This window comes from Semicossyphus pulcher, unplaced genomic scaffold (genome assembly GCF_022749685.1).
Source record: "Semicossyphus pulcher isolate SPU_LCO1_2020_fin unplaced genomic scaffold, fSemPul1.0.p SCAF_26, whole genome shotgun sequence".
NCBI classification, from domain to species: Eukaryota; Metazoa; Chordata; class Actinopteri; order Labriformes; family Labridae; genus Semicossyphus; species Semicossyphus pulcher.
Genome location: NW_027211700.1, coordinates 2,305,873 through 2,327,095, shown reverse-complemented (window position 1 = coordinate 2,327,095; position 21,223 = coordinate 2,305,873). Strand labels below are relative to the sequence as shown.

The 21,223-nt window shown below is 42.5% G+C and overlaps 1 protein-coding gene across 1 annotated transcript; it reads right to left on the bottom strand.

Annotated features, from left to right (window-relative positions):
* Positions 1-13,193: 13,193 nt before the first annotated feature.
* LOC138604592 (aldehyde dehydrogenase, dimeric NADP-preferring-like) lies at positions 13,194-20,114 on the bottom strand. The gene is made up of 9 exons (XM_069676538.1): positions 19,959-20,114; positions 18,077-18,308; positions 17,546-17,631; positions 16,280-16,488; positions 14,424-14,541; positions 14,188-14,329; positions 13,922-14,088; positions 13,741-13,840; positions 13,194-13,615 (listed from the first exon to the last, which is right to left on the bottom strand). The coding sequence occupies exons 1-9, from the start codon at positions 20,112-20,114 to the stop codon at positions 13,293-13,295; spliced, it is 1,533 nt and encodes a 510-aa protein (XP_069532639.1). The 3' UTR covers positions 13,194-13,292.
* Between the last annotated feature and the right edge of the window lie 1,109 nt (positions 20,115-21,223).

Below are 21,223 nucleotides of genomic sequence, written 5' to 3'. Positions count from 1 at the left end.
CATGCAAGCTGCTGTTTGCAACATGAAATCAGTTCTTCTTTTATGCATTTCTCACGTTTCACTTGATTGATCTTGCAATCTGCAGCCCTGAAACACACCCAGTCTAACAGACTTGTGACATCGGAAAAAGCAAAACAAAATGGCCTCTTCCTAACTTGGACTTGCTCGTCTGTTCAGGGAACATACTTGTCTTGAGCTCAAGAATGTTTTTAATATAAAGACGCCCAGTTTCGCCCCAGTGTTGGGCAGATGATTAGAGCTGTATAACCTTGAACCACCAACATAAGCAGCTGTGTTTGAGCACTTCCACAATTAGCAACAAGTGGCCTCACTGAAGATCATCTCAATCAGTTCTGAGAAGTGCGACTGAAAAAAGGAGCTCTCGCAACCTCATTTCAGAGTTTCAGCAGCACTGTTGTTGATTAGCAAAGAGGAGCATCACAGAACTATCAGGAAACAAAACCAGACAGGTGCAGGGGACGTCGATCAGTTTCATTGGAACTGCCAAAAAGTTCACAACAAAGTGTTTTTCATATCATTTAATACTTCTCAGTTTAAAACTTCCAAGCTGGGGGCGCTGTTGAGCATCGAGCATGTAGGACGTGTCTGCCCACTGCTCTGTGGATTTGCGATATTAAATACTTTTCAACACAGTTTTCTCTTCGTTTTTTCGCCGGTATCTTGTAGGATAGTGTGTTCAGACCATCATATGGTACTTTTTTGCACATTTTAAGCACGAATGGCGACTTCACGCGGGAAACCAGACCAGGGACGTTCAGGCCGCTCTAAAGCCTCACACTCTGCTGAGCCGACCTCGCCGCCGAAAGAAGCGGATGAGTCCGGAGCCGCCTCCAATTTAGGACAACTACAAGCTATGCTGGACCTACTGAAAGGGGAAATCTGTACTAAGATTGACTGGTTATCCTCCGACTTGCAGTCCGATATTTCTTCGGTAAGGGAGGAATTGAGACACACCATTGAACCTCTACAACAGAAACTCAGCTCACATGACCAGACCATCGCTGAGCTGGAGCGCGCATCCACGGATCATAGTGACCAGCTAACTACACTGGAGACTACGGTCTCTACACTCCAAAAGCAGGTGAAACTGCTGACCGACAAATGTGAGGACTTGGAAGGGAGAGCAAGGAGAAACAATATACGGCTAGTTGGAGTACCAGAGGGAGCCGAGGGAGCACAACCGACTGAATTTGTGTCTCAACTACTGAAAGACATCCTTGGTTTGGAGGAGAAACCCCTACTCGACCGTGCACATCGCACTCTTCGGCCCAAACCCAGGGAAGGTGAGCAGCCCCGGCCCCTTGTCATTAGAGTGCACTTTTTTCATGTGAGGAACGACATTCTGCGTCGCGCTGGAGAGACCTCCCGAGCGTCCCCTCTTCTCTACCGAGGAAAGAAGCTGTTTCTCTTCCCCGACTACACTGCATCGGTCGCTAAAAAACGTGCCGCCTTCATGGATGTTAAGCGCCAGTTACATTCATGCCCCGGTGTCAAGTTTGGCCTGAGATTTCCTGCAGTCCTCATGATCACGGTACCCGGTGGAGCCACACGTACATTTGAAGACCCAGCGGCCGCGATGGACTTTGTGAAAGCAAATGTAAAATCCGTGGTGTCTTCTGAAGCTTCAATCTAAAGACGGTTAAATAAGGTATTTCAACTGACTAACTGGCCATTTAAGTACCTGTTTGTTGAGCTGCGCTCCATAAGAAGCACTATTTGTACGGTTTTGTTCATGCTATTGCTGTGTTGTTCATATATCCGCTTGCTCATTTAGTATCGCAAATCCAGGGGATGTTGGAGGTATAACGGAGTGTGTTAGGATGTTTTTGTTACATTGTGGGTTTAGCATGCGTCCGGTTCCGAGTGACGCTTCAGCTTGGGGGGTGGGGGGTGGGAGAGGGTTGTTTATGTTTAGTGTTTTGTTACGCTTGGTCACCCGTTTTCTTAATTATACTTTGGTTATCGTTACACATCCACTTACCATATTGCAGAAACTCTTTTTCATTTGCCTAAAATATGTCCCACCATAGTTCTCCACAGCAGTCTGGGAGTGGACTCAAATTTGTTAGTTGGAACTGCAAAGGTATAAATCATCCTATTGAACGCAGTAAGGTCTTTCACCACCTCCAACAGCCAGGTGCTGGCATTATCTTTCTTCAAGAGACTCATTTAAAATCCTCAAGTCAGCCTCTCCTACAAAGGAGATGGGTTAGCCAGGTATTTCAGTCCACTTATCAACAGAAGTCTAGAGGTGTGGCAATATTGATTCATAAATCTGTTAATTTTCTGTCATCTAATGTTATCTCTGACCCTAATGGGAGATATATTCTAGTGTCAGGGCAACTTTACAAAACACCAGTCGTTCTCGCTAATGTATACGGTCCTAACTGGGACAATGAGGCCTTCTTCCAATTGATGTTCTCTAAACTACCCAATTTGTCCCCATATAAACTCATTTTGGGAGGTGATTTTAACTGTTGTCTTAATACTGTATTAGATCGCTCATCACCTAGTGCTGCTATACCTTCAAAATCTTCTAAAATGATTCTCTCCTTTATGGAAGAGTTTTCAGTTTCTGACCCTTGGCGTTTTCTTAACCCATCAGGAAGGGCCTACTCTTTTTTTTCTAATGTGCATCACACCTTTACTCGCATTGATTATTTTCTTATCGATAACCATCTTCTTCCTACTATTCAGTCATGCTCCTATTTAAATATCCGATCATGCTCCGGTTTTCCTGGAGTTGCACATAAAGGATTGTGATAACTCACGCCCCCCCGGGCGTCTTAACGTGCGCTTATTGTCGAATGAGGATTTTGTCAAATTTGTTTCCAATCAAATTGAATTTTTTCTTGCTGTTAACAGGGCCCCAGGGGTTTCGGCTTCTCTTCTTTGGGAAACTTTGAAGGCTTATATACGTGGTGAAATTATTTCATATAGTAGCTTTGAGGATAAAAAGAGGAAAGATTACAGGAACTTAGGCAACGCATTCTTCAGCTTGATAACATTTATGCCTCTTGCCCATCCCCAAACATATACAAGGAGCGCCTCTCCCTACAAGCAGAATTTGATGTTCTCATTACTAATCAAACCGTGGATCTATTACTTAAAGCTAAACATTTTCACTACGAGTATGGCGACAAAGCAGGTAAACTGTTAGCCCATCAACTGCGGCAGGCTTCCACCTCTCATCAAATTCAACAAATTCAAACTCCTTCTGGTATAACATCCGACCCTAGGAAAATTAATGATCAATTCAAACAGTTTTGTAGCTTGTTATATTCCTCTGAAATTAATTCTGATTCTCCTGCTTTTGATAGCTTCTTTGAGACATTGGACATAACTAAAGCTGATCCAGATTCTGTTAAAAGGCTTGAGGAACCGATTACTGTAGATGAGCTTAAGGGGGCGATATTCTCCATGCAATCCGGAAAGTGCCCAGGGCCTGACGGCTTTCCAATTGAATTTTATAAGAAATTCTTTGATAAATTAACACCACTTTTGATTGACATGTTTAAGGAATCGTTCAGCTCCTCTGAATTACCTCCAACACTTAACCATGCCTCTATATCATTGATTTTGAAGAAAAATAAAGATCCACCTCATTGCTCTAGTTACCGCCCCATAAGTCTCTTATCAGTTGATGTAAAAATCTTGTCCAAATTATTAGCCATGCGGTTGGAGACAGTACTGCCTACTATTATTTCCCCTGATCTAACTGGGTTCATCCGAAATAGATACTCTTTTTCTAATCTCAGACGGGTTTTCAATATTATATATAATCCCTCCACTCGATCTATGTCTGAGGCTTTGATTTCAATGGATGCTGAGAAGGCATTTGACCGAGTGGAGTGGAATTATCTTTTTTATACATTGGATAAATTTGGCTTTGGGCAGAGGTTTATTTCATGGGTTAAACTCCTCTATTCTTCTCCAATGGCTTCAGTTCGGACCAATAATGTTAACTCAATATACTTCCCTTTGCATCGCTCCACCCGTCAGGGCTGCCCCTTGAGCCCGCTGTTATTCGCTATTGCGATCGAACCTCTTGCCATCGCTCTCAGGTCAGATCCTTCTATAGCCGGTATAATCAGAAATGGAATTGAACATAGAGTCTCCCTTTACGCGGATGACCTGTTGTTGCATGTCTCCAACCTCTCGGCTTCGGTCCCAGCAGCTCTGGATATTCTCACATCATTTGGGTGTATTTCAGGGTATAAACTTAACTTGGACAAGAGTGAAATATTCCCTTTAAATGATGCGGCCCGTAACTCAGTACAGGACTTCCCATTTAAACATGCCCCGTTGAGTTTTTCATATCTTGGTGTTCATGTTGGAGGAAAGTTTGAGGACCTGTTCAAGTTAAATTTTGCCCCCTTACTGGCTCAAATACAGGAAGATCTTCGACAGTGGTCACTACTGCCCTTGTCTCTTATAGCTCGAGTAAATTCTGTAAAGATGAATATCCTCCCCAAGCTATCATATCTCTTCCAATGTATACCTATTTTCCTTCCTCAGTCCTTTTTTAGTAAATTAGATAGTCTAGTTTCTGAATTTATTTGGAATAAGAAAGTTCCCCGACTACGCAGGGAGCTGTTGCAGAGGCCGAGGTCACTTGGAGGTCTGGCTTTGCCTAATTTCAGATTTTATTACTGGGCTGCGAACCTGAGAATAATCCAATTGTGGATTCAAGATGAGAAATTACCCGGCTCTTCAACATGGTTAAAAATGGAAGCACTTTCCTCTAAACCAGCTTCGCTGACAGCTCTTCTTCACTGTCCATTTAGCCTTTCTTTGTCTCCCTACACTAAAAATATTCTGGTTAAATCCACTTTAAGAATTTGGAAACAATTCAGACGCCACTTTGGCCTCCAGACCCCTTCTTTCTTAGCTCCCTTATCTGCCAACCCTATGTTTCATCCATCTTTGATTGATGGAGCATTTTCTATCTGGTCAAATTCTGGCATTAAGACGTTTAGTGACTTATATATTGAAAATGTCTTCGGATCCTTCCAGCAGCTGCGGGACAAGTTTTCATTACAAATTCACAGATTTTTAGGTATCTGCAGATCCGCAGTTTTGTTCGCAATCTTAATTCCTACTTTCCAGATCTTCCCGAGGCCTCACCACTTGACTCTTTTCTATCTCCTCCCTCTTCTGCTAAGGGTATGGTGTCACATTTATATAACCTTATTATCTCATTGCGCCCAGTTTCTTTACGCCGGCTAAGAACTCAGTGGGAAGACGACGTGGGGGAGATTTCTGAGGAGCAGTGGGGCCTGATTTTGCGTCGGGTCCACACCTCATCTATCTGCGCGAGACATGGTCTGACCCAATGTAAAATTCTGCATCGTGTACACTTCACCAAAGTCAGGCTGTCTAAGATTTATGATGATGTTGATCCCATGTGTGACAGATGTCGTCAGGCACCTGCTACCTATATCCATATGTTGTGGTCGTGCCCCTCATTACACACTTATTGGTTAGAAGTTTTTAATTCCATTTCAATATGTATCATAACTCCATTTGAACCAACAGTACTATCTGCACTGTTTGGGATCTTGCCCCCTAATCTATCTATTCCAAAACACAAAGCGGATTTTGTGGCATTTGTTACTCTGTTGGCCCGGCGTCTAATACTAATGAGGTGGAAATCATCCCCCCCCCCTCCCACTCTTCTTGGATCAAAGATATACTCAATTTTGTCAAAGTGGAGAAAATACGATGTACAATAAATGGATCGCTTGCTAAATTTGATCAAACTTGGGGACCTTTCTTTGCACATGTGGACAGTTTGGTGTTTCCTACTATCCCAGAGTGACTGCTGCATCTGTATACTTTTTGGTTTATTTATCTACCTGCGGTGGGTGTGAAATGTTACTTATTTATTTTTTATTTATTTATTTAAGGTTTCTTTTACTAGGTGGGTGTATGTCTGACTTTAAGTAACTTTGGATGACCAACGTATATGTTCTACTATGTTGTTTTTTGCGTTTGCGTATTATGACACTGTTCGAGTATTTGCTCTTGGATTTTCTTGTACAGGTCCAGATTTTATGCTAACTTGTTTTATCTTATAACTTAATGCTGATGCTGGAGCTGTACCTGTCTACTTGTTATCGTGTCTTAAAATTCAATAAACAAATCTGTGAAAAAAAACAAAAAAAACTTCCAAGCTGTGAGTCTCTCCCAGAGATGTGGACTTGAGACTTGGTGACTTGGACTTGAGTTGACTCGAGTCCCTGTTTTGATGACTTGGATGACCTGCGTGTGTTCATTAGTCTGAATGTGACAATGATATAATTCCATGTTGTCAACTTTCTGTCTAACTATCAAGTATGTACGCAGCGCAAAATGGGAGTCACAATTGGACGACTCAAAAAGCTCCCCGGTATGTGATTGTCATGATTGGATGACTGGCTGTCAGTCAAACTCCTCGCTATGGCAACACGCAACATCAAGCCCCCAAATAGAAGCCTCATCAGTCGTACTCGTTACTACTCAACACGGTCTCAGAGCAGACCATCATCATGGCTGCGTCTGTGCCAAGATAACACAGATACAATTCACTGTCATACTTTTTGAACAGGTTATAAACTGGCCAATAATATCATTATTAGACGGGCTGCTAACACCTTGTTTTTCTCTTTATAAAGACCGGATACTACAGGTACGAGTGCTGGATGTTGGGTGGAAAAAAGTGACTTGACTTGACTTGACCATGAAAAAATGATTCGACACTTGCTTGAGACTTGAGAAAAGATGACTCGTTCACAACACTGGTATCTCCTTCATTTCTTTAGTGCGTTGTGAAAAGATATATTTGTATTGTTTTCTTCTTTGCTCAAGTCAGGGAATGATCCAAAATCTTCTTTCCCCTGCAGACTTTAAAAGGTCATTTTGCATTTATTTCCACCAGACTTGACTATTGTCAGGCACTTCAAAACGCTGCTGCCAGGCTTTAAACACATTTAGCAAATGAAGCGACCGTATGACACCAGCTCTGCTGTGAGTTTTAGAATTGATTTAAAGATTTTACTGCTTCTTCTCAAAGCTTTAAATGGTCAGGCTCCAGCCTACATCTGTGAGCCGCTAACTCCCTATAAGCCTGACCGCAGCTCGAGATCTTCTGGCACGCCGCTACTCGTGGTTTCTAAATCTCGACTGGCCCTTCAAGGTGACCGAGCCTTTGCCGTTTTTGCAGCTGAGGAACTTCCTGCCTAGAGATCTCAGGCAGGCAAACTCAGTGTCCATTTTTAAATCTCCAAAAATCAGCTGGCTTTTTCTTACCCGCTGGCTTTGTTGTACTTTTTATGCCTCCACAGCAGCGACAGCCGTGGCCGGAGGCATTATGTTTTTGGGTTGTCTGTTTGTCCGTACGTCCAAAAATAATGGATGTAGTCTCAGTGACGTCACACTCTGGTTTCTGAAGAGTTTGGAAGCCCGAATTGGAAATGCCAGAGTCGGCTAATCCATATCCAAAAATATGAAGTTGAGAGACGCGGAAAATATGGAAAAATGGATTCAACAACAGGCTCATTGAAGAACCAACAGTATATAACTACAGTAATACTGTTTGCATTGATGCATGTTGGTTCAGAGGGATTCATTGTCACTGTTGATCTTGAACGTCCTCTCTCCCGTGTCTCTGTTCCTTCTGTACGCTGCGTTCAGCTTTAAGGTCGCTCTCTTGTTTCCTTCATTCATCTTTGTAAATGACACGTTTGCATTTGACGCCTGAAAAAAAAAGAAAAAAAAAAGACACTTCTCAAGGTCTGAGCGGTTACCACGGCAACAGTAGGTAATGAAAAAGGCCTGTCAGTCACATCGTGCAGTACGCAGAGATTTACTGGAGGGTGAAATGTATCATGTGAGAGAGGAAAGAGGCCGAACGTTTCCATAACATCATCACACATCTGTTCTTCATACGTCATCTCATCGTCATGTGTTTGTCTGTTATCAAACCTTTAGCAATGTGTCTGTATGGGAGTCCAAAATGTCAATATTTACTTTCATCAAAATGTGCAGACATTATATTTAACTTAATTCCGTAACTGAGTTTTAATGCGTGGGCTGGAGTTGATCTCAGCTGATATAAGGTAAGAGGTGAGGTACATCCAGGACAGGCCTTCAGTCAATCACAGACACACACGATCACAAAAGGCCTACAGGAAGCTCAGAGTCACCAATCAACCTAACGTCCCTGTCTTTGGTCTGTGGAGAAAACCACACAGACCCAGGAGAACATGAAAACTGCATTCAAAATGGACCCCAGCCAACCGGCCTCCATGTGAGGCAAGAACATCATAACATCTGCCCAACAGCTGCTTTATGTAGCTTCAATTTCACGCCTCTGTCCCAGGCTGTGTCTGTAGGAACATCAATCATCCATCATCTCTACAGCCCCTCCCACACATGCACTGCACTCCGCAAAATGTCCGGGTTGGCTGAATGTGTGAACGCAAACGACTTTATCTCTACCTTAGAGTAAAATATCCGCAAGAAGTCGAGGTGAGCCGACATGTGAACACAGCAGGTAATACTCAGGAACATTCCCCGCCAGCGAGTGGGCCTGGTGATAACGGTTATATCATGTGTGTAAACATCCGCGGCTGAAGAAGAAGGATCGTTTACAAGACGACAGCAAAGATGTCTGCAGACTGGAGAGAGGAAGAGATTCAAGAGCTTCTGTTCACCCGTTGCAGAACCGCAGCGTACCTCTCACACCTTGTCTGTCAGGGAAAATGTCCCGCTGTGAGGGACGTGTGTGAAAGGGCAAGTCTGGAAACGTTCAGGGGCAGACTGTCGGCAGTGCATGTGAGAAAAGCAGCAAAACATTCAGCAGGACGACTTCCAAAGCAGCTGAAGGTGCAAACTTGTGTTCACCTTCACACTTCTTGAATCAAAGTCAAGATTTCCACCTTCCAAATTAAAATGATGCATTATTCATGAGATGTTAGAAATAAGACAGAAGACATGAGAAGTGCTGAACCTCATGTGTAGAGTCTTTACGCCAAATGCTCTGCACAGTAAAATATGAGAAAGAGGGAGGGGGTCCTTCTGTTTACAGCAGCAGTGTGTGTGTGTGTGTGTGTGTGTGTGTGTGAGGCCCGCTGCCAGCAGAGTTCAGTCAGGCAGCTGCTGGGCTGACAGCTCTCTGGCAGAGTGTGTTTTCTGCAGAGAGGACAAATGAGGGCAAGTATCTGCTGAAGTAAACTTTATATCCAGCAGAAACACAGAGCGGCCTGCAGGGCGTCCTCCTGCAGAGCACCAGTCACCTGACAGCAGAAGAAGTCCCAACAGGAGGTCAGAAAGATGGAGACCTGATCGTAGTGTGTGGCTCAAGTTTATCTATGAATATGAAGCGCTATGTGAAACCATATATACACTATAAAACATGTTTCAGAGTAACTGTTTTATTCATGCAAAGATATGTCTGTTGATTTCAGCTCAATCAGATGAGTAACAGGGGCGGCTGTGGCTCAGGGGTAGAGCGGGTCGCCCTTTAAGGGGACGGTCGCAGTTCGATCTGCAGCTGCTTTTATGTAACTGTCTCTATTTCATGTCTGTTGCGATCTCTCTCGTCTGCTCTTGTAAGCTGCTTTATAAATACATTTTACTAACTTACTCCTGTCTGCATGTCGACACTGCAGACACTGAACCAAAAAGTGTGTGTGTGAATGATTAGCTGATTCTTTACTTTGCATTAATGTGTGAACGTGTCAGTAACATAAAGAAGCTACATCATTCGAAGGGTGCGGCCTACGGAGGATGCGCTAAGGCCGAACTGAAATGAGATGGCCTGGTCTACGGAGCATTTCCTGTTTGCGTCACCAGCTGTTACCTTCCTTACCCTTGTGCCACATAATTCTCCTCCTGTCGCCTAGCAACATTTACAGAATTGAATACGACATTTGTATCGCAGCTATTCGATTGAGTTTAAAACAAAAAACATTTAAAGCATATTCCTCGGCCGTTTAAGACTCTTGTTTGAATGGGCGTGCAATTAATCTTGGGATACGTTTGGCCACAAAGGATGTACCTGATGGATCCTTCGTGGCCCGGGAAAATGAGGACGCAAGAGGAGCCTTTGAAATGGTACGCGCCGCTATGACTCCATCGGCCTTCAAATACGTCCTTCGAAGGACGCAGCCCCTGCATTGGGACACAGCTGGAGTAAAAGTGCCTTGAGCGTTAGGAAGACTAGAAAGACGCTACACAAGAGCAGGTTTGATTACGATGTTTTCTTAATGTAGAGATCTAACATTAGCCTCTTGTGGATGTGCAGGCACTAAGAGAGAAACAGTGATGACACACAGCTCTATAAGCAGAGAAATGTTGCTCAGCTGCTAAATATAATGTTACTCTGCTAACAGTCAGTTTAAACTGACTTTAATGTCCATTTTTAGATCAACTGCACTCATTTTCAAACACTCAGTATCTAATATCAGGGCGTCTACACGAAACAGAAGCATCAATTAGATTTCTATTTTTAATTGTAAAGGGAAGGGAAACTGTGTCTGCAGGTATAAAACAGATGATGTGGTTTCACATCTGCTAAAGCATCCGGAAAGAAACTCTCCACCGCTCGGTGCATGAATGTACGGCTCATAAATGTACCTGAGCTCCAAGAATCTGCTTGAGGACTGAAATCTCTGCAACCTCCTGAACATATGGATCCAGGAACTTCTGCACTTCAAAGGCATTTATTGACCTGTGACCTTTTCCTGATGTGCAGCCACCTTCAGGAACTGCAACAGCACTGACAGCACCGATCTGCTCTGAGCTGTGGACTCGATAACTGACACAAATAAAGTACAAATCAGGCGGTCAGTTAATTAGAGCGGATCCAGTCAGAGAGGACTGCAGCTGAAGTAATTTTTGTCAATGAAAATTACACACAGACGAGACGGAGCTGCTGAGAGCTAAAAGGGAAATTCTGGTATTTTAAACCTGGCCCCTATTTTTACATCTAAATTAGTAATAGCCACAAAAAGGTTTTGGAATCGCTCCAGTAGATTGCTCCAGTTTGCGACCGTCAAACAAGATGAAATAGCTGCAATGTGATCTTTCAGGGCAACTACGTCCAATCAAAGTCTGTCCACTAAAAGTTCTTGTTTTTTCCACTGACAGACTCAGATTGTTATTGACAACATTACAGAAAGGATCCCTACGGAGATAGACCTTTCTGTTTAAGAGGAAGATCTTTTTTGAAACCAGAAACAGCTGTTACATCTGTCTCTTCAAAGCCACCAGACTCCATTGACAAAAACAGTAATTTTACCTTGCAGATCACAGGAGACGCTGTTTTACCGCCGCCTCAATCGCTGAGTTAGTTTGTGTTATTGTGGGACTTTTGGGGTTTTAAATAGTTTGTTCGGATCAAATATAATATTTGTTTTACACTTAATTACACAAAAAACACCTAACCAATCAAGGCAGCAGAAGACCGGCATCCCAAATTATCTGAGGAGTAAAATTACATTTTTTTCAATGGAGTCTGGTGGCTTTGAAGAGAGCGATGCAGCAGCTATTCTTGCTTTAAAAAACTCATCTTCCTCTTTAACAAAAAGGTCTATCTCTGTAGGGTCCTTTCTGTAATGTTGTCACACACTTAGAAAAACAATCTGAGCCTGACAGTGACAAAAACAAGAACTTCTAGAGGACAGACTTTGATTGCCTCAAAGCTTTTCAGCTTCTCAGCTCAGCCTCAGCCTGTTAGATCTGAAACTGGGAGCAGAGATGTCAGCTGCTTCCTGCTGCTGGTTTACAAGCTGAAACTCTGATATCCACACAACTATTAAGTGATAAAACTGTCTGTTTGGAGCTTAGCAGCATCTCAGAGGAGCGGGGAGAGCCGGATGCTAATGGGGTGCTCGCTAACACGACTCAGAGAGGCCTGAGTGCACTTTGGGACTAACTGCTGCACATTAAGTTTGTCAGATTTTATTTCGGATGCTTCAGTCAGAGGTTGAAAAATTGTGTTTTTACAATCACAAATGCAGATTATGTTACACTAGCTGGACCATCTGTGACTGTACAGAAACAAACTTTACATCTTCTTCTCTTCATTTATGTTTAAATCAGTTTTAATGAGAATGTCTTTTAGGGTTCTTGTTGTAACTTTAAATAAATGTGAACATATGGAACATAAAGTCACTTTATTACCTGTGTTTGCTCCCTTCCTGATCTTCATCAGTTGTTTATTTGTGGCTTTAAAAACTCTTCTGTAGCTCTCTGCTGCCCTCTGGTGTCCACAGGCGGTACACTTCCATCATGTTGTAACTGTACAGTAGTCGTTCTCAAAGCAGGGGCACTTGAGGGGGTTTCAGGGGGTCCCTTTTATGCCACGAACCTTCACTGACTTGATTTTATTATATTATTCTTTATAGACAAAAAAATCTCATGCAGCACTATCAGGACTCTCAGATAAAAAATATGAAAGCATGTCATCTAAGATTGGAGGAAGATTTATCTCCATGGATAACATCTGGATAGTCTTCGATTTGCATATTATAATGATGAAAAATAAGTTAATGTAAAATGTTATTGTAAATGTCCACTGTGTTTCTTACGGAAGCACTAAGCGGGCATGCAGCCATACATTTTATTGACTCTATTTTCCTGCGATAACGAGTCATTTCTGAATGTTTCTCGACTTATCTCGTTATCTCGAGCTGGTTTTCTCATGAAAACGGGATAATTTTCTGGCGATCTAGAAAACAGAACAACAGGCTGCTCACTGTGATGTTACAGAGCGGGACATGCCATGCTGCCACACTGATGAGGTGTTAAGCCTGTTTCTGTTTGTTTTGTGCTTTTGCAGCTCTGGAGAAATGAGTCATGATCACCTGACGTTACGGTGGTGCAGCTTTGTTATCTCAAGGTAACGAGATAAATAAGTCGAGATCTCCAGTAAACAACCGAAAATGATTCATTATCACAGGAAAACAGAGTAAATAACATGTATGGATGCATGTCCGCTTAGGGCTTCCGTAGATTCTGGCGTCATGAGAAGAGCATGTATTTAGTCTTGATTGTATTTACGACTTTAAACAGTGTTTCTTGTCGTTGATGACGGGCTTGTTAAAGTATCTCAGAGGCTATTTAGGTAGAAATAAACGTGTGAAATAAAAGTGTTAGAAGCAGAGAATAATAAAGATAGAAGATGATAACATATGAACAAACCTTTTATTATGGACAAACAATAGAAAATGTTTTACTTTGAATACTGTGAGAGGTTTCTTAGTAGGATCTGTTTGCGTTATCTTTCACCAGAAGTAGTTATAGAAGCCTCTGTAATACCAGCAGGTGCAGTTGAGTCCTGCAGCGATGAGCAGGATGACCAGCAGGGTGACGGACAGGCCGAAGCCGATGACGGTGGCGGTGATGGCCCAGATGAGCGTCCTCTTCGACATGTCGATCAGCGGCGCCTTGAGGGCCATCCGCACCCTGCGCGCCCGCCGCCGGTCCTGTGGAGGGTACCGGGACAGGTTGACGCTCTCCATACGCAGAGAGCGGACCAGGCACGCCCTCTGGTGGCTCAGCTGGTCAAAGGTGTGTTTACCGTGATACCGGCCCATACCGCTCTGACCTGGAGGGCGTACAAACAGATAAGAGTTTTAAAGGTTGGCCCTGAAGCTTGCCTGACAGGTTAATGCCTCCATGCAGAAGTCCATGTATGTAAAAATACAGACAATAATGCACTTTGAGTCTTACCAACTCCACCAAACGGGAGAGAGCTCAGCGTGTAGTGCATCATGACGTCATTCACCGTCACTCCTCCACTCGTCGTCTCCTCAATCATCCTTTTTGTCGCCTTAAAGAGACAGAACAATAATAAAGAAGCGTTTCTAACATTAAAACACGTTTGAATCTCCCTCCTGCTGTTTCCTCTCACCTTCTTATCCGTGCAGAAGATGTAGAGCGCCAGAGGTTTCTCTCTCTCGTTGACGAAGCGGATGGCGTCGTCCATGTCGCTCACAGTGACGATGGGCAGCAGGGGGCCGAAGATCTCCTCCTGCATCAGCCGGGAGTGAGGGGGCACGTCCTTCAGCACTGTGGGGGCTGCATGGACGACAACATTAAGAACAAATATTGATTTAAGTAATAGCACAGATACTTGATTCAACTTCTTTCTCAGCTCTGGACTCTGTATCTTCGTACCGATGTATCGCTGTGAGGCGTCGCTCTGTCCTCCCACCACCGGAGTGTAACCCTCCATCAGACCCAGAACTCGGATGAAGTGACGCTGGTTGATGATTCGGCCGTAGTCCGGGGAGCATTTGGGATCAGCGCCGTAAAATTCCTGTGATGGATAAAAATGTTTTGATTAAACTCCAGACGGTGCAGTTTTATTAACGTTAAGATGCTGCTCGGACAGGTTTAGAGGAAAGTGGTACCAGTAGAGTTTGTCGGATGCACTCCACCACTCGGCCCTGGATGCACGGCTCACACAGGATGAAGTCTGGAGCGATGCACGTCTGACCGCAGTTCACAAACTTTCCCCAGGTGATACGACTGCACACAGAGCAGGTATGGGTAAAGACCATAGACTGTATAAAAAGATGGACGACATGACAGCTCCCTAAAAGTGAAGCCAAACCCTCTCTATCGCCCCCTGCTGACTGGCTGCAGTATAGGTCATTAAGCTCCTCCATGTTAACAGATGGGACATGAGTCAAACTATAAAATCAAAATACACGTCAAATACATTTTTCTCAAACATGGTTTCTGTCATTATAGTTAGTTCTTATCATGCTGATTTATGTCCAAGTGTTCATTTTTCTGACAAGTTTATTTTTAATTAGTTATTTGATGCTGTCAAAATGATGATTGACAGCTCTGTTGACAAATACGGCTCCTGCAGCCGATCAGTTCCGGATTAGCAGAGTAGCGGACGATCGGCGAGAGGAGACGTTACTAAAACAATCACTACAGTCATTGAAGTTTCCATACCTGTGAACTTTAACCTCAGACCAACACAGAGAAGCTGTTCTGCTGTTAAACACGCCGGTGTGCGGGATCCTTGCTGTTTTTTCGGTAAGTTAAGTGTGTGTTTTGGTCAGCAGTAGTGGCTACCGCCGCTTCACCCGCTGATCTCTACTGCTCAGTCTCTGGCTCCAAATGATGTCACCATCGCAAGATGGCAGCGCCTATCACAGGGGCTATTTTGGCATCAATTCTGTACAATGAGAGCGGATGGAGACGCGTCGTCCATCTATATATACAGTCATTGTTAAAGACACAGTGTTGATCACGTTTATGAATACTTTAATGTGTAATGTGAATGTGTTTTAAGGTTTTTGAGAAAGACTCATGGTTGTGTAGCTGTTAGAGGAAGAGCAATTTCCCTTCTTAAACAAAATTTGATTTAGATAATCGATTTCGAAAGTCAAAATTAAATCTCAGTACTTTCTTCCCTCCAGGAAGCCTGCAGCCTCCACTTCTGAAGACACTATCAGTGCCTGATCTGTGCTGGCTGTCCTTTCTGCACAGAAGTCAGTTCATGTCAGAAATTAAACGACTTTCAGACGCTGCCTGATCTGATCTGTTCTGCACATGCACAGAACTGAGGGCTGCTGAGACGATCATGTGAGTGGCCTCGTGTCCTCATATTCCTTCTGTGTCTGTTTGCATCTCATAATTGTATCTCAAAATCTTTTCACAATCTGTGTTAATAAAACAGGAGCAGTTGTGCATCATTGTGCTTTTATGTAATGCACAGAAGAAACAGAGCCTTTCCAGAATACTGAAGTCACCTTGTAGTCAAAGCTAACAGCTAACATGAGCATTGAGACACTTTTTAGCCTAGCCTAAACTGGTTTAGAGCTATCGTTTAATTTGTGTTATTTTGTGATGCACAAATATTATGTTGGATCCAAACTAAATATTTAAGATTCCAAAGTCCGACAATTACACGATTACCGAACCAACTGAAGCAGCAGTAGACCATCGACTCAAATGTTGTGTGAGGATTTAATCAAAAAGGTCTGCATCTGTAGGGATCCTTTCTGTAATGTTGTCAGAACAAGCAAGGACCCAAGTTAAAAATAAGTGTAATTCCCCTTTAAAGCTTCTTCCTCTTTGGTTAAAGTGCTTAACCTCCACAAGTCAGCAAAGTCATTCAGTGCACAGTCTTGTATTTTGATTTTAAACGATTGATTTAATCGTATAAAATCGTAAAAAGAATAATTGATTTAAACATGTACTTCAGCTGTATTGGTGTTAGCGTCTCCTCAGATGAGTCATGAGTTACCGGCAGGCGATTCTGATGTCACAGTCCTTGTCGATGTAGCAGGGGCTCTTCCCTCCCAGCTCCAGGGTCACCGGGGTGAGGTGTCGAGCTGCAGCCTCCATCACCACTTTGCCCACCGTGCTGTTTCCTGTGTAGAAGATGTGATCGAACCGGAGCCTTAGCAGCTCCTGGGTCTCTGACACCCCGCCCGTCACTACAGGGTACAGGTCCTGCAAATAGACAGCACAGTCAATTATTATATTTTTTTAAAGATTTAAATAGTTTTAAAATACGCAAGGTAAATAAAAACATAAAACATGTTTGAAAATGAGCGCCAAGTTCTTGACACATTTAAGGGAATTTTCCATATTTTATTAATCCTGAGCTCTATTTTTACATGTTTTGAGGCTAAATTACTTAAAGGTTAAAGAACTTTCTCTGACTGCTAGACTGCTTTAGTGAGCAGCTGCAAGAGGGACTGTAATTAATGCAATGTAATCCTTGTAATCCTAAGTGCTTGATTTGGCCACTGACAGGCCTAGATTGATATGATATCTGTATGACATTAAAGAAAATGTCCCACAGAGAAATAAGCCTTTTTAAAGATTAGATCTTTTTTTCCAACCAGAAGCAGCTGTTTTGTTCCTCTGTTCAAAGCCACCAGACTCCACTGACAAAATCAGTAATTCTATTTTGCAGAAGACAGGAGTTGCTGATCTACTGCCGCCTCGATCTGTTACTTTGTTGTGTTGGATCCAAAATAACCATTTAACCACCAAAGTCCCACAATAACACAAACAAACTAAGCGGTAAAAGCAGCAGTAGATGGGCAACTCCCTTATCCTGCAGGGTAAAAATGACTGGTTTTGTCAATGGAGTCTGGTGGCTTTAAAGATAGCGATGTTACAGCTGTTTCTGGTTAAAGAAAAGCATCTTACTCTTACTAAAAAGGTCAGTCTCTGTAGTAATCATTTTAGTAATGTTGTCAGACACAGAGAATAACAATCTGAGCCTGTCAGTGGAAACTTTTAGTTGACGCACATTGGAACCATTACAGCTTGTTAAAGCAATCTACTGCAGCAACACCTTTTGTACCTATGTGTCATTTGGATCCAAAAATATGAAACAATAGGGCATAACACAGATGATGTTAGCAGGAGACCCCTCGTACAGTGGCCTTTTAGCCTTGGAGTGAAACACATCCGTCACATTTTCTGTGCTGCGTTGGTGCAAGGCTTTGACGTTACAGCAGCTTTTTTCCATAAACAATAGCACCGGTGTTCAGACCTTGTCGAGATAGCGAGGCAGCAGCGCCCGGAGGAGGAGGGACGAGAACTCGCTGAGCTCGGACGGCTTCACCACAGCTGCGTTCCCTGCACAGAGAGAACACAGGTCCCTGTGAACGGAGTGAGATCACTGAGTGACGGAGAGCAGGCGAGTAGGAGGGCTGAGAATGCAGGGCTGACCGTGGCGCCAAACTGGAGACCTTTCTCTCAATGATTAAAAGTTTTATGCATATTAGAAGAAGTAACTGATGGGACTGTGGGACATGATTGTTATCTCAGTATTTGTATTACTATTATCTCTTCAATAAGGGTAACTGAAAAATGGATAAAGGTTAGCTTAAGTTCCGTAAAGAATCAAAAATCTACAACATAGCTCCACACAAATTCATCAACTACTGAAATACGTGTAAGTGAGCAGGACTTTAAAATACATTTCTTTGCTTTAGAAGTTCATGTCAGACCTGATGTGTCACCAAAAAAGCTACACTCTAGTAAAAAGTATTGTTTGACTGGAGACTGAGAGGCTCCCTACCAGCTGCGATAGCTCCGACCAGCGGCTGCAGGGTGACGGCCCAGGGGTAATTCCAGGCCCCGATGATGAGCACGACTCCCAGGGGCTCCGGCTGCACGTAGACCTCATCTTTTATGGTGAGGAAGTTCCTCTCAACGGACCGAGGAGCCGCCCACTGTGCCACCTTGCCTATCGCCAGTTTGATCTCGTTCTCAATACCGATCAGCTCCAGGAGCGGCGTGTCGTACTGGCTCTGTAAGGAAACCCAGAATACCTATGACATTATGCAGACGACACTGTGTTCTATCATCACCTGAAGAAAAAATGAATCAAATGCTCTCCTATGCTAACAAATCATTCTCAAGTCTGGCTCAGAGAGTGAAGCTCAAATACAGTCATGCTGTTAAGCTGTATTCCAAGTTTGCACAGGTGTAAGATGCTGTGATCCAGTTAACAAATCTTAGATACGAAGGAAACAAATCGTTATCGTTTAATCGCTTCCGGATTGACCTGTAACTTTACAGCCAATTGATTGTTAAATGTGGAGTCGCATTGGGCCATATTTCACATTAAAAAACCTATTTGATAACCCAATAGCTAATAGCTAATAGAGAGAAGCTAACATTAGCATTCAGCCACTTACTAGCTAATATTACTGTTAGCTAGTATTACACCGTACTAATTCCTAGCTGACAGTAATGGTAGCGCGGAATTGGTTAAATGCTAATGCTAGCTGTTGTTTAACGGTACTTTGTTATAAAGCCCAATGTCCATCCTGATTTTAGCTATCCATAGTTTTTTCAGTTATTGATCCACCAAGAAGCAGTGAAACAATAACGATTCGTCACGTTTTCTGTTTTTACAAAGTGCAACCTGAAACACAGCAGCCATTTTTCTCTGACGTCATGGTCGGGGTGGAAAGTTCAAAGGCAGTTTCTGTTGGACTGTCAGGGTCCAAAATCGTATATAATTCAGGAATCTGACCTGAGTTATCATTTCATAGCTTGCAGAATGATCCACAACTCCTAAGTAAATATTTGGAGGGAAATTGAGCCATATTTGAGGTTTAAACAACCCATTAGCTACCGTTGGAGAGAAGCTAACCTTAGCATTTAGCCACTTCCGAGCTAAAAATACTGTTAGCTTGTTTAAAATCATATATATTCCTGGAATCTGACAAAAGATATAATTTAAAAGATTGCAGTATGATCCACAAGTTAATAGACAATGACAAAGAACATTTGGAGGGTTATATATCAAGTTATAACAACATATTTTACAATTCGATTATTACTGTTAGAAAGGAGCTAAGGACTTTATAGTGTTTGTGTACTACTATTAAACAGTAATGTTGTGGACTGGTTGAATGCTAATGTTAGCTGTTGTCTAACAGTAGCTAACAGGTTATCAAGCATGTTGTTTTACATTGAAATGTGGCCCAGTGTCTCTCCAGATTGTCACTATTGTTTTTAAACTTGCAGATCAATCACGAGGCAGTGAAATTAAAATGATTTGTCAATTTCCTATTTATAGGATTTATATATTTTTGATAACCCTCTCAGCTATCTTAAGACAAGCGCTAACATTAGCATTTAACCAATTCCTAGCTAACATTACCGTCAGCTAGATATTTGTGTATAATACTTTTAAATGGTAAGTTTAGCTAGGAATTGGTTGAATGCTCATGTTAGCTCTTGTCTAGCAGTAGCTAATGGAGTATCAAACATGTTTTACATTGAAATATGGCGCCATATTTTCATTATCCATTGCCTTTTCAGTTGCTGAGCAATCAGGAAGCTTTCCCACCCTGAGTATGATGTCAGAGAAAAAATGGCATCAATATGGTGAATTACATAGATGTGCTGTACATTTAGATTCAGCAGTGTGCTCTGACTCCTCTCACCCTGTTGATGTCCTGTTTGAGAGCAGTGGAGATCTCCGTCTCTTTCTCTTTGATCATCCTCTGCAAGGCGTGAAGCTGCTGCAGCCTGAACTCCACCGGCCGAGTCCTGCCGCTCAGGAAGGCCTCCCTGGCCCGCTTCAGCGCCTGTCTCTCCATACAGTCAGCTAGAAATGTTTTAATGTTAGTCTTTATAACAGCTGAGATGTGATGCTGAAAGTCAAAATTATCATCAGAAATAACAAAGGTTTTTGACATGCTCACAGAGAAAATTATGATAACGGATATTAACTCGTCATTTTTGGCATACGATTAGGGTATGAGTTGTATCTTTGTAAAGTTGTAGAAAGTTTTTAGACTTCCAGTTACGAAAGTCATATATTCATCTGAAGCTGTCAAAGGAAAGTGATACACAAAGCTGTGTATCATCAGCATATAAATGGTAGAAAACATTGTTTTTCTGCATGATGTTTCCATAAGGAGGGAGCATGTATGGATTCAATGGCAGAGGACCAAGAACTGACCCCTGTGGAACCCCACAGAAAATTTAGACATCTTGTTAAGACAATGTTCTTCTCTTTTAGTATGCTAGTTAAGATTTTTAAAGTAGGGTTAAATGTGGTACTTAATAATAGTAAGTGTATAACCTACATTAGATGGCGGTCAGCACAGCCAATTTGGAGACGGTAGCCTAATTACCATCTGAGAAGCTAAATATGTACCCTTGTGGACGGGGTTTAGACCTTAAAGGTTTTTTTGTCATTTTGTTTGTCACTTCACAGAGATATTTGGGACTGGTTTATACTACCAGTCTACATTTTGCTGTCGGAGAAATAATAATAAAGACTGTTTCATGAAAAAACTTGTTGCCAGTTTGAGACTAACTCTGCTGACCTCCTGACCAGTTGCAATACATCAAAAAATTGCAAGAACTTGGCTCATGCTTTGTGTTTCCTACAGCAGTTAGGACATTATTAGTCATTTGTGCCCAAGAAAACAATCTAGTGCCTTTCATGATTGCATTGTTTTTTAAATCCTTTTTGGTTGCTTGATTATTCAGAGTTTTCCATGAAAAGTGTCCCCGTAACTGTTAGAATTCCTCCAAACTTGCAATGCGAACATTTTCTGCTGCAGAGCTGAGCAGCGTGAAGCATGAAAATAAGTCTTTACCCACGAAGATGTATGGCCGCTTGTTACTTATAAAGTCATTTTTGTGTAAAGGGTGACTTTAAAATATCTATCTAAAGTCTAAAAACAGGTAAGATCTA

Coding starts and splice junctions, on each gene's coding strand:
- LOC138604592 (XM_069676538.1), bottom strand. CDS start 20,114: ATGGAGAGACAGGCGCTGAAGCGGGCCAGGGAGGCCTTCCTGAGCGGC. Junction 18,309..19,958: donor TCAAACAGGACATCAACAGG/GTGAGAGGAGTC, acceptor GTTTCCTTACAG/AGCCAGTACGACACGCCGCT. Junction 14,542..16,279: donor GACATCAGAATCGCCTGCCG/GTAACTCATGAC, acceptor CTCTGTGTGCAG/TCGTATCACCTGGGGAAAGT.